The sequence below is a fragment of the Pygocentrus nattereri genome, chromosome 17, assembly GCF_015220715.1.
Source record: "Pygocentrus nattereri isolate fPygNat1 chromosome 17, fPygNat1.pri, whole genome shotgun sequence".
Taxonomy (NCBI): Eukaryota; Metazoa; Chordata; class Actinopteri; order Characiformes; family Serrasalmidae; genus Pygocentrus; species Pygocentrus nattereri.
Window position 1 is genome coordinate 16,494,935 of NC_051227.1, and position 12,716 is coordinate 16,507,650.

At 38.2% G+C, this 12,716-nt stretch overlaps 1 protein-coding gene across 1 annotated transcript in view; it reads left to right on the top strand.

Annotated features, from left to right (window-relative positions):
- Nucleotides 1–11,223, top strand: part of plppr5a (phospholipid phosphatase related 5a) — a 61,684-nt gene extending 50,461 nt beyond the window's left edge. Inside the window, exons 5-6 of the mRNA XM_017721177.2 lie at nt 4,432–4,566; nt 10,597–11,223. Of these exons, the coding sequence (XP_017576666.1) occupies nt 4,432–4,566; nt 10,597–10,626 (165 nt within the window). The 3' untranslated portion in view covers nt 10,627–11,223. The remainder of the gene's footprint in view (nt 1–4,431; nt 4,567–10,596) is intronic.
- The last annotated feature ends 1,493 nt before the right edge of the window (nt 11,224–12,716 follow it).

Consider the following 12,716-nt stretch of genomic DNA (forward strand, 5'->3'; position numbering starts at 1 on the left):
GCCACAACTCAATGCATTTAGGCATGTGTAGGTGGTCAAGAAAACTTGCTGAAGTGCAGACCGAGCATCAGAATGGGGAAGAAAGGGAAGGGAAGAAATTTAAGTGACTCTGAATGTGGCGTGGTTCATTATTATTGGTTAGATCATTATTAATATTCTATACATTTTGTTTATTCAAATATTAACACTTCTCTCAGCAAATAAACACAAACTACACAAATAAATTGATTTTGAAAATGTGTCTTGGGTGCCTAAGACTTTCACACAGTACTGTAGATCAGGCTGAAAAACAGTGTAGTATTCCTTTAATTTCTCCAGTACATAAATCATTTATCAGTGAGAGGACTCTTTGTTCTCAGGTGTTGCTGCTATGCCTGGCTGGAACAGACACATCTGTGCCTGGTCAGACCCATGTGGCCTGCGTGACACGTGCATGGCCATGGGGCTCCTCATCTATAAGACACAAAGCAGAAACATAATGAAGCACTCAAACCCAGCAGAAAACAGCAGAAAGGCAGAAGTGCAGAGTGGGACAGCAGAATGTAGCAGCTGTCCGCACCTCTTCCCACAGCCTGTTGGAAGATAAGAAAATGAAAGTGGAAAATATTGCAGTTCATTATCAATGTGTTCTAAATAATACATGAAGCTGAGTGCTGTAGAAAATGTTTTAGCGAAATATGTGAACCCTTCTAATTATTCAGGAGTTTCGGCCACACCCAGGCTGTCTCAGCAGACAAACACTGGCAGTAGAATGGGTCGTACTGAAGAGCTCAGTGATTTTAAATGCAGCACTGTCATAGGATGCCACCTTTGCCGTACATCAGTTTGTGAAATTTCTGCCCTGCTAGATCTGCCCGAGACAACTGTAAGTGCCATCATTTTGAGCCACGAAGCGATAGACCACACACATTCACAGAGCAGGGCCACAAATTGATGAAACATTTACAAATCATTGTTCCCTGATGAATCAGTCACTAAATCACTCACTAAACGTTCCAAACGGCCTCTGCAGCATTAGCAGATGAACGGTGCATCAGGGGCTTCATGAATGGGTTTTCATGGCTGAGCAGCTGCATGGACTGGAAACGTGTTCTCCTGGCACAGTGCCAAGAGTAAAATTTGGTGGAGGGATAATGAGCTGGGTTGTTTTTTCATTAACTGTTCAAGTACATACTCTAAAAAGGCTTATTCTGATTGTTTACTCACAGAGAGAGGGTGTAGCCTATCCCTTTTCAAATAAGGTTCACCAAAGTTGCTTTTTAAAAAAAAATAATGTCAAGGGAATCCCTTTCGTCAAGATATCGCAAATTTGAAGCCCAGCGATGCCATAGCCATCCATACCTAGGAGTCCTAAAGAGCATAACTGTCCCTCTTTTGGGTGTGTAGAGTGGTCCTCCCTCTCCCCCTTCCCTCAGCATTATGCTAGCCAAGGCAAGTGTTTTTTAGCTGATGTAGCAGAATTAGGAGTTAGCATTCTCCTGCAAGCATGTTGAGCTGTCCAGTGACATTGCATTAGGGGCAGTTTGAAAGACGTGGTGGAGCTTCACATGTCTTCAGGAAGCATGCGCTGGCATTAGCACCATGCCTGCTTGGTAGCACTGTTTGATAGGGTGAGATGTAGCTATGTAGCTAGAATGTTAAACCGGTCATTACTAAATCCGGGGAAAATCGAGTTATACATAAATAAAAAATTAAATAAATATTAACTATGAAATATAAATGGCAATATAAAAATATAATTTTGATATTTAAAGTTCAGTTTTCGCTTGTGTACAGATACATCTTGTGAATTTCAGATGGGGCGAAGCCACACAGCTGCAGCTTTAGCCTTTCACTCCTCTTGGCTAAATGTTCAGTGAGTGTTGAAGCAGCGTGATGCGGAGACAACAAAAGGTCAGACTTTAGTGTGTACAGCGTGGGGTCTGTCGTTTAGGTGGTTCGTGCTGGGGGAAAGCAGTGTTGTGGAGGGGTTTTGTGTGGAATGTGCGTGTTCCCTCTTGGGGCCGGCTCATGAGGCTGTGATATACACTGACCTATTTCTCCAGCTGGAGACGAGGGGGAGGAGGGGCAGGGAGTGGACAGTGTGCGGTAAAATCAAACATTACAGCATCCTAATGTCATATGGCATCAACTTGGAGGAGGATTTAGGAGTGGGAGGAGATCTGGAGGCCTGCTTACGAATATGTGTGCATCTAATGTTCTGGTTCTAAAACCTTTGAAGCCAGTGTAAAATACTCCCTGATGTGGGCTTAAATGACCACACGTCATTTGAATTTTGTATTAAGTGGAATTTTCTAAATTTCTGCCTAAAGAAATGATTAAGATGTAAACAGAGTACTTCAGAGTGGTTTGGTGTGAAACGCTCTGTTCTAGAGAAACTTACAGAGTCTGAGTTGTTCACAGTGGTGGTGATAGGAACCAATGTCCACCTGTAAAAGCTCCCTCACACAAAGTTCGCTGCCTGATGTTTGTCACATTTATGTTGGAGAGGTGTATGCAGGTGTATAAGATAATACAGCTACAAAAAGAAAACAATTAAAAAAATATATACCAATATTTTCCCATAATCAACCTTACATATAAAACAGAAGACTCATTTGGGTTCAGTGGTCACTTATGAGCGTATTGTTTGACCCCTGGTTCCTATCACCAAAATTGTAAGCTGGTCATTTTCTCTAGGAAGGAGGGAGAATTTCTCATCACACCACTCTGAATGACTATTTACATCTTAAGATTCAAGAGTTTTATTGTCATATGCATAGCAGAACAGGCAGTTACACTGTACAGTGAAATTCTTACTTTGCTGTTCCTCCTTTCACCAAATATAACCTTAATGTAACCTTGGAAGATAATAGAAAAAAATAGAAAATATAAAAATTACACTAAAACAATGGTAAAAACATAAATAAAGTTTTATGAGCAAAGCGTAAAGAAAAATGAAGGTTGTCTGCAAGTATGTAGAGCAGTTAACCATTTAATTATACAGAAGCTTTTAAAATGTGGTTGAAATCCCCTTTTATGTGCCAATTTAGGACATAGAAATAACATCTATATTGCTTTGCAGCCATAGCCCACTGTTAATGAACTACACTGCATGGAGAAAGACCTGTTTATTGGGTTTATTATTATTGATAAATTAAATTATTTATTGAACACTGTATTTTTGATCATATTCTATTTTGCTGCCATGTTATGAAGTCAATACGCCACTCAAGGCCATGCATTTCAGTGATTTAACTACAGTTAAGGGTTGTTTTCTCTACTTATCAGTAAGTTCTACGCTTTCAACATCTTATAGCCCAGAATCGCTAAGAACACTGAACGCAAACAAAACCGGCTGCAGATTTCAAAGCATTCATTGTACAGAAGAATGAATTGCTGCATCTTTTTTTTAATTCAACATTTGACTGCAGGGCTTGCTGCCCTGAGATGTCCTCCATTTAAAATCATCCCCTGCTCTTTGTTGCGCTCCGCTCTAACATTGCCCATATTGTCCCTGTCTCATTGAAAATGCTCGTTTTGCCTTGATAATAGATGATTGCGCTCTGGGACAGGCTTGCATACTTCCCCTCTGAGAGAGCACACAGAGATTCATTTAGGGCAGCTAGTCATGCGAAGTACCCTGCCCAAGTACAAGTTACATAAACCATCATTTACGGGCTTTGCCGAGAGGAGTCGGGGCTTTCTTTTGCTGAAAAACTGCTCGCGGCTCTTTTTGGAGGTCTAAAAGCACTGTTTATACTCGCTCTCTGTCTCTTGGTGGAGCGGTCACTATTGATTATATCAGTAATCGAGTAATGTATTGATTATTTTGATCAGTTATCAAAAAGTCAATTTAAAGGGGAATTACATTGATTTTTCAACACTTGTGCATAATTCAGTGGTTGCGTTGTAAACAAAGCCATTCAGAGTGGTTTGATGTGGAATGATTCATTTTAGAGAAACTTACAGACTCTGATTTTTTTATAGTTTTGGTATTAAAACAGTGTCTCAGACATCAGGCGGTGGATTCATAACTATTTCATGTAATAACTTTATGTGAGGCAGCTTTTAGAGGTGGATGTCTGGTTTCTATCCCCGCCACTGTGAAAAGTTGTGACTCTGTAAGTTTCTCTATAAGAGAACATTTCACGCCAAACCACTGTGACTTTCTTCACGTCTTAACCGTGTAATTATGCAGATTTTTGTAAAACATGTTTGGATGTCCCCTTTCACTGGGCAATAACAAATGAAGCAGAGCCTGGCTGATGTCTATCAGGCTCTGTTTCTTGCTGTAAAATTTGCATTATCTTTGTAAAATTTGCATCTAACCATTTCTTATTCAAGATAAATTTAATCAAACATTTTAAACAGAGTTTAATTGAGTAATCGTGACATCCCTGCCTCTTTCCTTCTCTTTCTCTGTCGTGATTGCGTGGGCTGTTCTCTAAGGTGGTCTGCGTGGTGAAGAACTTCAAAGGGAAGCCGCTGCTGGGTGAGATTCCACCGGAGGAAAGCGTTTCCAGCGTTCCCATGCTCGGCCAGCCCAGGATGGAGCACACCATGGAGAAATACATATCCTCACAGGTATTCCGCCTCCAGCCTTCAAGAAAAGCTGGCTTTACCCTCCGGGGCCCTTTCATATCCTGGAATGCCTCCGAATCTGTGTTATTTTTGATGGAGAAATGCAGTCAGAGCTCCATGCTGCTCTCTCAGAGCTCTGGAGAAGTGGGACGAGCAGCTAAGCTGGCAGAGTAATTAGCTGTCCGATCAGGTCGACGAGCGAAGGTGATTTTTTTGACAGTGCTAAAGACCTGGCTTTTATAGCGGGTATCGATTTAGTGTTCATTATGCATCAACCACAGAACAAGAAGGTGATTTAAATGAAATGTGAAATGGCCCAGGACTTTTTGAACACTGTACGTGCTCGACTAAAAAGTACCAAATAGGGCTGAATGATTAAGATGAATAAGTGGCAACAAAGTCATGCTGCCCCTTATTTATCAAAGCTGTGTAGAAATCAGTGCAGATTTGACCCCCTGAATGACATACAAACCACTTCAGTTTCAGGAAACTGTTGAACAACAGCCAAACAAGCGGTGCAGTTGAACCCCAATTGAGACGTTGTGACAGGACCTTCAATTCATGCGTGAAACTTGAAGCCTCACTGATAATACAGGAAAAGGCTTTAGTACAGTATGCTTCACTTTACTTAGAGTGGACAAATGCAACTTGCAAGCTCTTATAATTTGATATGAGCACTGCTTGCATTATGCTAAAGATTCGTATTTATAGCCATGTTGATAGATACTTTATTGATCCCGAAGGAAATTTAGGCATCCAGCAGCAACAACACAATACAGTAAGAAACATATTCAACATCTATTAAACACAGAAGAATAGAAATGATGCCATTATGCATGCAATATAATGTATTATGAATGTGTTAAAAGGTCTTGTAGGCATATCATTCATAGAAAGTGTTTCCAAATACTAAAAAAAGAAGTATTTGCTTGGGAATATATATAAAAAGTGAAGGTACAGTGAGATATTATTGATATTGTGTTATGTTCTTGTATATGATGAACGGGTGCTATTTAGGAGACCAGTGTGACTTCACATGCAAACAGCTAACTTGTTTTTTTCATTTCTGCAGCCACACAATTGAACATGTTTATCAAAATGTTGTGCATGATCTATGATAACTCAAAGTACTTTTACTTTGATACTTTAATGCATGCTCAAGTGCTTTTGCACTTTTATTCAAGTAGAAATATACATAGAATACATATACTTTTACTCAAGTAATATTTACCAAGAGTATTTCTACAGTATAGAACTATCATATGTAGTCCATCGTTACTATATTTGCAATATATAGTACCTTAGTATATGTTAAAATTAGCGAACCCTTAATGTTATGTGGGTCAAAGTCAGCCGGTCTTGTTTTTGACCAAATGTTTTATATTGGTGGCCTTGATAAATGCAAACTCCCAAAGAACTTCTGTGATTGGTCAGGGCGCAGGAGGCAGCCTTCAAGGCAAATGTGATAACAATTAGTGAGCATTAATGCCCTGTTACTGATGCTAGAAATGCAATGAAAGAAATCAGAAATCAGCATTAGACATCATTTTGAAACCAAACTTAAAAGCTTGTTTCAGCCATCTGGGGTCATTTTGTGCACCCTCTGTGCTCTCTGCCTGTGGAAGGATTGGGTTTGTCTGCTGTGTGGCACTAATTCCACAACTCCATGGGCGTTTATATTCAGGTATAAAAAATGCTCAAGTGCTTATAATTAAATAACACAGTTAAATAGTGTACATAAAACAGAGAACGGCATTGTGAGAATGATATTAAAAAATTGTTAAATAAAAATGAAAAGTAAAAGGAACAGAGAAAGAAAGACTGAATTTAAATAAATGAATGAATAATAAATAAATAAAATAAATAAAATGCTATGGATGGTAAGTCAATACAAAAGGAATAATATTTTAAACGTAAAATGCTAAACGGAATAAAAATGTTTTCAGCTTTTTTTGGTTGTTGTTGTTTTAAACTAGTCAAGGTATAAAATTTCTACGCCAAAATTTCTAAATTCTACTTTTTTGAGCTAGATTTCACAGACCACTTAAAACTGTATTCTTTCATATCAACAATAATGGGAATTTCAGTTCTTAGTTTATTTAAAGCGCTAATATCATCTGGCTCTACAGATAGTATATAACTATCATTCACATAGCTATGAAGACTGACTATTCTTTTTAATAATGCAACCTAATGGTAGCTGTAACGGGGAGCGATGAGACAGACGCATATGCGGAGATAAGCGAGATTTATTATGGGCAAATCCAGGGTCATAGTCCAAATGGTCCAGGGTCATGGAGCCAACACGGATGGATCAGGGGACAGACATGACAGAAACCAGAACCAAACCAGCAGAACAGTACAAGCAACAGAACAAAGACCAATACAAACACCACCAGTACAACCAACACAGCAGATAAAGACCAGCAACCAGACAGGGGAAAACACAGGGCTTAAATACATAAGGGTAACAAAGGACAGGTGCAAACACAGGTGGAGACAATCAGGGGTGGAGTCATGAAACAAGGGGGCAGGACTAGAAAACCAAAATAAATACACATGGGCCAAACCAAAGCAAACGCACATGGACCAGACGGGGAGGGGCCAATCGTGAGAGTAGCATGCACATGGGAATAAAACTGGGCCTAATACAGAACCCATCAGAACACCATCAAGGATGACATGTTTGCCAGAGCCGTGAAGACAAAACAGAAAATGAAAGTTCAGTAATGAAGAAAAAGTGATGTTAATAAATTAAGCTCTTTTCCACCAAAACATTCTACAGGGGTATTACGTTACGCCAGCTGAAAAAAAATAAAAAGAATTTGGGAAATTTGCGGATGCATCACGGCATAGTTTGCACTGCATTTTCTCATATATCTGATCCTGAGAGCTAAAATAATGTTGGTAAATGTTGCTTCAGCTTGTTTTCATGGCTTGTTCATTTATCTAGCTGCTGTGCTTGCTGCTGTTGTTAAATCTGCTGTAACTACATTTGAGACACTAATGCTAATTTACCCTGGATAAATGAAAAGTACAGACAAAACTGTCTGACATAGTTGCTCAAATTTTAGTAGCTGAGCAACATATTGCATTTCCATTAGCTCCACCTATTTAATGTGCAATGCATATGCATAATGGAGAGAGGTGCAGCTGATTTTTCTGTGCACACGGCTCAAAAACTGCATGTTTTATATGTATTTTCCTATTACCTGAGAGGAGAGAAAAGTCTTTCACCACCCAAAAATCTATGAAACACTAAGGGCACAATGGACTGGGCTTTATGCAACAATTACAGGCATAATCTGGACATATTCTGCCTGCATGTTCGTATGAAACCTGTACACAAGCCAGAATATAAAGCCAAACCAGCATAACATATAATGTGTTACATTCAGTTTGACCTCAAAATGCAAAGTATGCGTAATTATGCTTATTAGTCATCATCTTTACATGGTTTGGTTATTCAATCGCCTAGAGCCTTTGGCCTTGTTTACTGATTTAAATGCTGACAACATACACTATAGGCAACTCATTAGTTTTATTAAAAAATACTATTATTTCCTGTATTTTGAATTTGCGAATCATTCACGTTAAAGGTCAAGCAGCAGTGGAGTATGATATTGTGACAGCACTATTTTAATGAGAAGAACATAAATCCATAGTCGCTTCTTGATCAGTGTTCAACAATGTTTTTTGGGCCATGTAATATTCAGCAGCCCAGGCTCAGGCAGGCTATTTGTAATTTACATAGGAGTGTCTATAACCTCTGACCTGCACCCTAGAGGAGCAATGGCTCTACTGTCCTCTATATATGATAAATAGCTCAATGTGACTCCCCCAAATTTTCATTTGGGATTCATATGAGGGCAGTCCACAGGCCTGCAGCAGGTAGTTTATCAAGATTATCAGACTGTTGAAGACATACTGTAGGCGTCTGCAATGCATGACTAGCATCCTCTCTGTCCGTGGTTGTTTCAAGGCTACGTCGTTAATCTTGAAACTGGTTAAAGTGATTCTCAAAGACTGAGAACAACATTTACAGGCTGTACATCAGCCTAGATCAGTGGTCCAAATGTACACACACACAAGCTTGCTTGTCAAGTTCGTGGAATATGGTCAGAAATGAATGTATCAAATTTTTATTAAATACTCAGTTACTAAAAAAATCAAACAACATGATTAAAAACAGTTTTACGTTTACATGAATCGGATTACTGAAGATAAACAGGGTATGCAGGCAAAATTAAAGCCCAGTTTAGCAATCTGAACATTTTCCACTAGAAGGAGTTATTAGCAATCAATTAGCATTGACAATCACTGAAAGGGAGGAAACCCACACCAGCAAGATCTCACTAATGCATTTATGTTTGTAGTTATGTATTGAATGTATTCAAAGTGAAATTAAATTTAAATTGTAGTAATAGTAAGAAGTTCCACTAGGGCCTAGGCTGAATAGCTTGACAGATGGCTAACATGCCCCTCCAATAATATTCAGAAATATAGAAAGTGAAGAATATGCACCTTATATAAGAATATCGGTTACAAACTTTGAATGTTTCAAATCTTATTTTTTATTGTCTGGCCTTAAAAACAACTAAAAATATAAACCCCACACATTACTCATTACTCATGCTGAAAGAACCAGCAGCTGGTGTACCTGGTTTATGGTGCTCTGGTTCTGGTCTGATGCCGGTTTAGCTGATAGTCATGCTAGTTGACCAGCATCCAAAGCACAGTATATACTGGCTTTGCTGGTAACCAGGTATGCTGGTCTGTGCTGTCTTTTTTTTGTCTAGCAGAGTAATTATCAAAATAATTACTAGCTCAGTTATATAATCAATAGTGACATTATTTTTTAACATGATCGTTGGTTTTTGAGATTATTGCTAAAATATCTGAATGGGGAATTTAAGTGTCCCATTCTGTCATGGAAAATGCTTACTTGTTATCGTTTTATGTCCTATTAAACGTCTCTGATGTATTACTCTTCAAGACTGTGCAGTTTGCGGCTGATGCTACAGCCAGGTGCAACTGAAACTATTGCTAATTATGATCATAAGCCTCTCAGGAAAGTGTAGTACTTCATAATTACGAATTAATAAAGCCTATTATTGTTGAAATCTGTGCACATGAAACTAGATGAAGAATTGCCAATTTACTGAAAGGGAGGAAACCTACACCAGCACTGAATGCTGGTAATATACTCTCTTTAACTGATTTACACTTCGTATTCTCTGTAATTGGATATGTGCTACCCTTATTAGAGAAGGCTGAGCAAGTTAGCAGAAACCTAATCGGCTAAAATGCTAATGCTCTAATAACAAAAAACAAATTTCAAAGTTCACATTTTTGCAGAAAGATTTACTTAAAGACAAAGTAAATTAATACAAAGTAAAGGGCATTGCTTAAAGCCTTCTGAGAGTTTAAAATGTCTTTATTTAAACTAAAGCTGACATCAGAATCCAATATAATGCTGAGCTAACCCTGCAGCGCTAACATGCCATATGAGGAGAATTTCCTTACCACTGGAAATTTTTCAGTTCTTAAAAAATTTAAAAGAATAAACAGATTTTCATATTAATATTGCTATGCGTAAGAGTGTTGTTCTTTTATGCCTGTACATAAGATTGCAAACAAAAGTAAATGGTCAAAATGAAATGACATTATTAGAATAAACTATTTGCATCAGCCATTAATAGAATCATCATCATCATCATCACCTTCATCGTCAACCGCTTAATCCAGATAGGGTCGCGGTCCATTAATAGAATCCTCTAACTAAATTTTTCTGTTTTGTAGGTTCAGATTTCTTGACAGATCCATTCAGATTAAAATAATGAATGATGCTGTCTTATAATCATTATCAATGAAAATTATGTTCAGTCATTGTCTGAAAACGTCAAGTGAGGACGAGGTTGATGCTGTGCCCGTTCAGACCACTGGGCTAGAAAGTTGATGTTCAGTCTTCCAAGCAAATGGACAGTAGCAGAAGGGCATGTCTTCATGTTTTGTTTATCTTGTGGTTTTCAGAGTCCCATCACCTACGCTGAGGTCACATGACAGTGAAGAAGCAAGCGAGTCCCCAGTCCTGTGGAAAACGTTGCTGCTCTCCTTGGTGACCAATGACTTTCAGTGCAAAATGAATTTGATGGATTTTTTTTCCATGAATTGGCTTGTTTTGCTTTGCCCTGCACCTTAGTGTAGATACCGTTTCCCTTGTGTTGTTCTTTTTACCAAATGTAGTGCATATTCCTATTTTTATAACAATCAAAAGATCACAGTTTGCATCTGTGTCCTTTAAATATGCAGGGTCAGGAACTAATGTTGCAACGCAACAGCGTAGTGCAATTTTGCTCTTTAACTGTATTTTTAATTCATTAGACTGTGTATGATTTATTAGTCACAGTAATGAATGATGATGAAATTGGCTTTGTATTTGAATTTCCCGTTCCACCTTAAATGGTGCAGTAGTTACATTCTGACACTTAACATTTAAGGTGGAGCAGAAAACGAAAAAGTCTGTTTTTGCTTTTTTCTGATTGGTCCATTAATTAACTTCTGTTGTCTACAAACTGAACCACTGTGTGAACAATACATAAATTCTTGAAAAGATGGTTCTTCAGGGGTTCTTTAGCAAAGAAAATGGTTTTATATAGAACTATGAACACTCAAAGAACCTTTGTATGTTTAAGGGTTCCTTGCATGGTGAAAGTGTTCTTCAGACTGATGTAGAATGTACTGTAGATGGTTCTACGTCGAACCTTTTTGAAAATGGTTCTATATAGCATCAAAATGGTATTTTCTATTGTTACAAGCTTGATTTTGTAACAATAGAAGAACCCTTTTGCGTGTTGCAAAGAACCATTTTCAAAAATGTTCTATACAGAACCATCTATAGCACATTCTGAAGAGCTCTTTCATGATGCAACGAACCCTTTGATGATGCAAAGGGTTCTTTGAGTGTTTGTGGTTCTATATAGAATCATTTTGTTTATTAAAAAGCCCTTAAGGAACTTTTTTTTAAAAGTGTAAATGATTTCACTGCTGTTCATTGTAGTTTGTTGTCCTGTGTAATGCTTTAAAAGGTACTTGCGATGTATCAAGAAATGCTCTTTTAACCCTTTGACCCTCCTAAACAAAATACTATAAATGTTAGGGATACAGTATTATTGCAAAAAAAGTGTGGTGGGGATTCCCCACAGTGCAATAAGTGCTTGCTGCAGAATGTTTGGGGCTAGCAGATTGGACAGAAGGTAAGAAGTTGAAGTTGAGATCGATTTTAGCGTCATTGCTTCAGACAGCAGCTTGGGCAGAGCTGACATGTTTAATTGGGGTTGGAGATTGATTAAAGACCCAAGAACAGATTAAACATACTCTGATTTTGCACAGACTAGACTATGTCGTTATGTGTTTATGTCCTCCATGTGTAGATAGGGTCTCCAGTGGACTGGAAGAGGTGCCAGACAATCAGCAGTCCACGTCTAGACAGTACCTGTATCTTGGAGAGAAGGAAAGAGAAAGAAAGAAATAGCTTTCTTATTGAGACAAAGATGTTTATCATTCTTTATTATAGGAAACGTTGGGTAGAAGAACCTAAGATTGTCCTGAAGTAAAAGCATTTTTTACTACATTGACATACTTACAAAATAAAAACCAGCCTGACAAAAATGATCAGATCCAAAAACTGCTCAATGACTAAATGCATTTACATGCACGCCAGTGGTTCAGAATCAGTTTATGGCTGTTTGTTCTCTAAAGTGCAGACCATAGTTTTTGGGACATTAGTATCTTTTTCATTTATTTGATTGGTTTCATCTTCTAATGGGTTAAATGCACCAAATAACACGCATGGCCTATTAACAGTCTGAAAATTCTTCACTTCATTCTTCACGTGTACAGACAAAACCTATGATTTATGTGCTCATACTCTACGAAAATGCTCAGTCCAATCCATGCCATTGACAGACTTTAGTAGCCGCCTTTTTTGCATCCATTTTGCTGGCCTATGTGTGTCCCCCTGTCTTGAGGAAGTGGCTGTGATTGAATTTACTTAAAACCGACGAATATCGCACAGTGTATACCTTGCAAAAATGTGCCAACGCAGAATATTTAAAGTGACTAACGACTTTGTGTCCAACAGCAATGGTTTC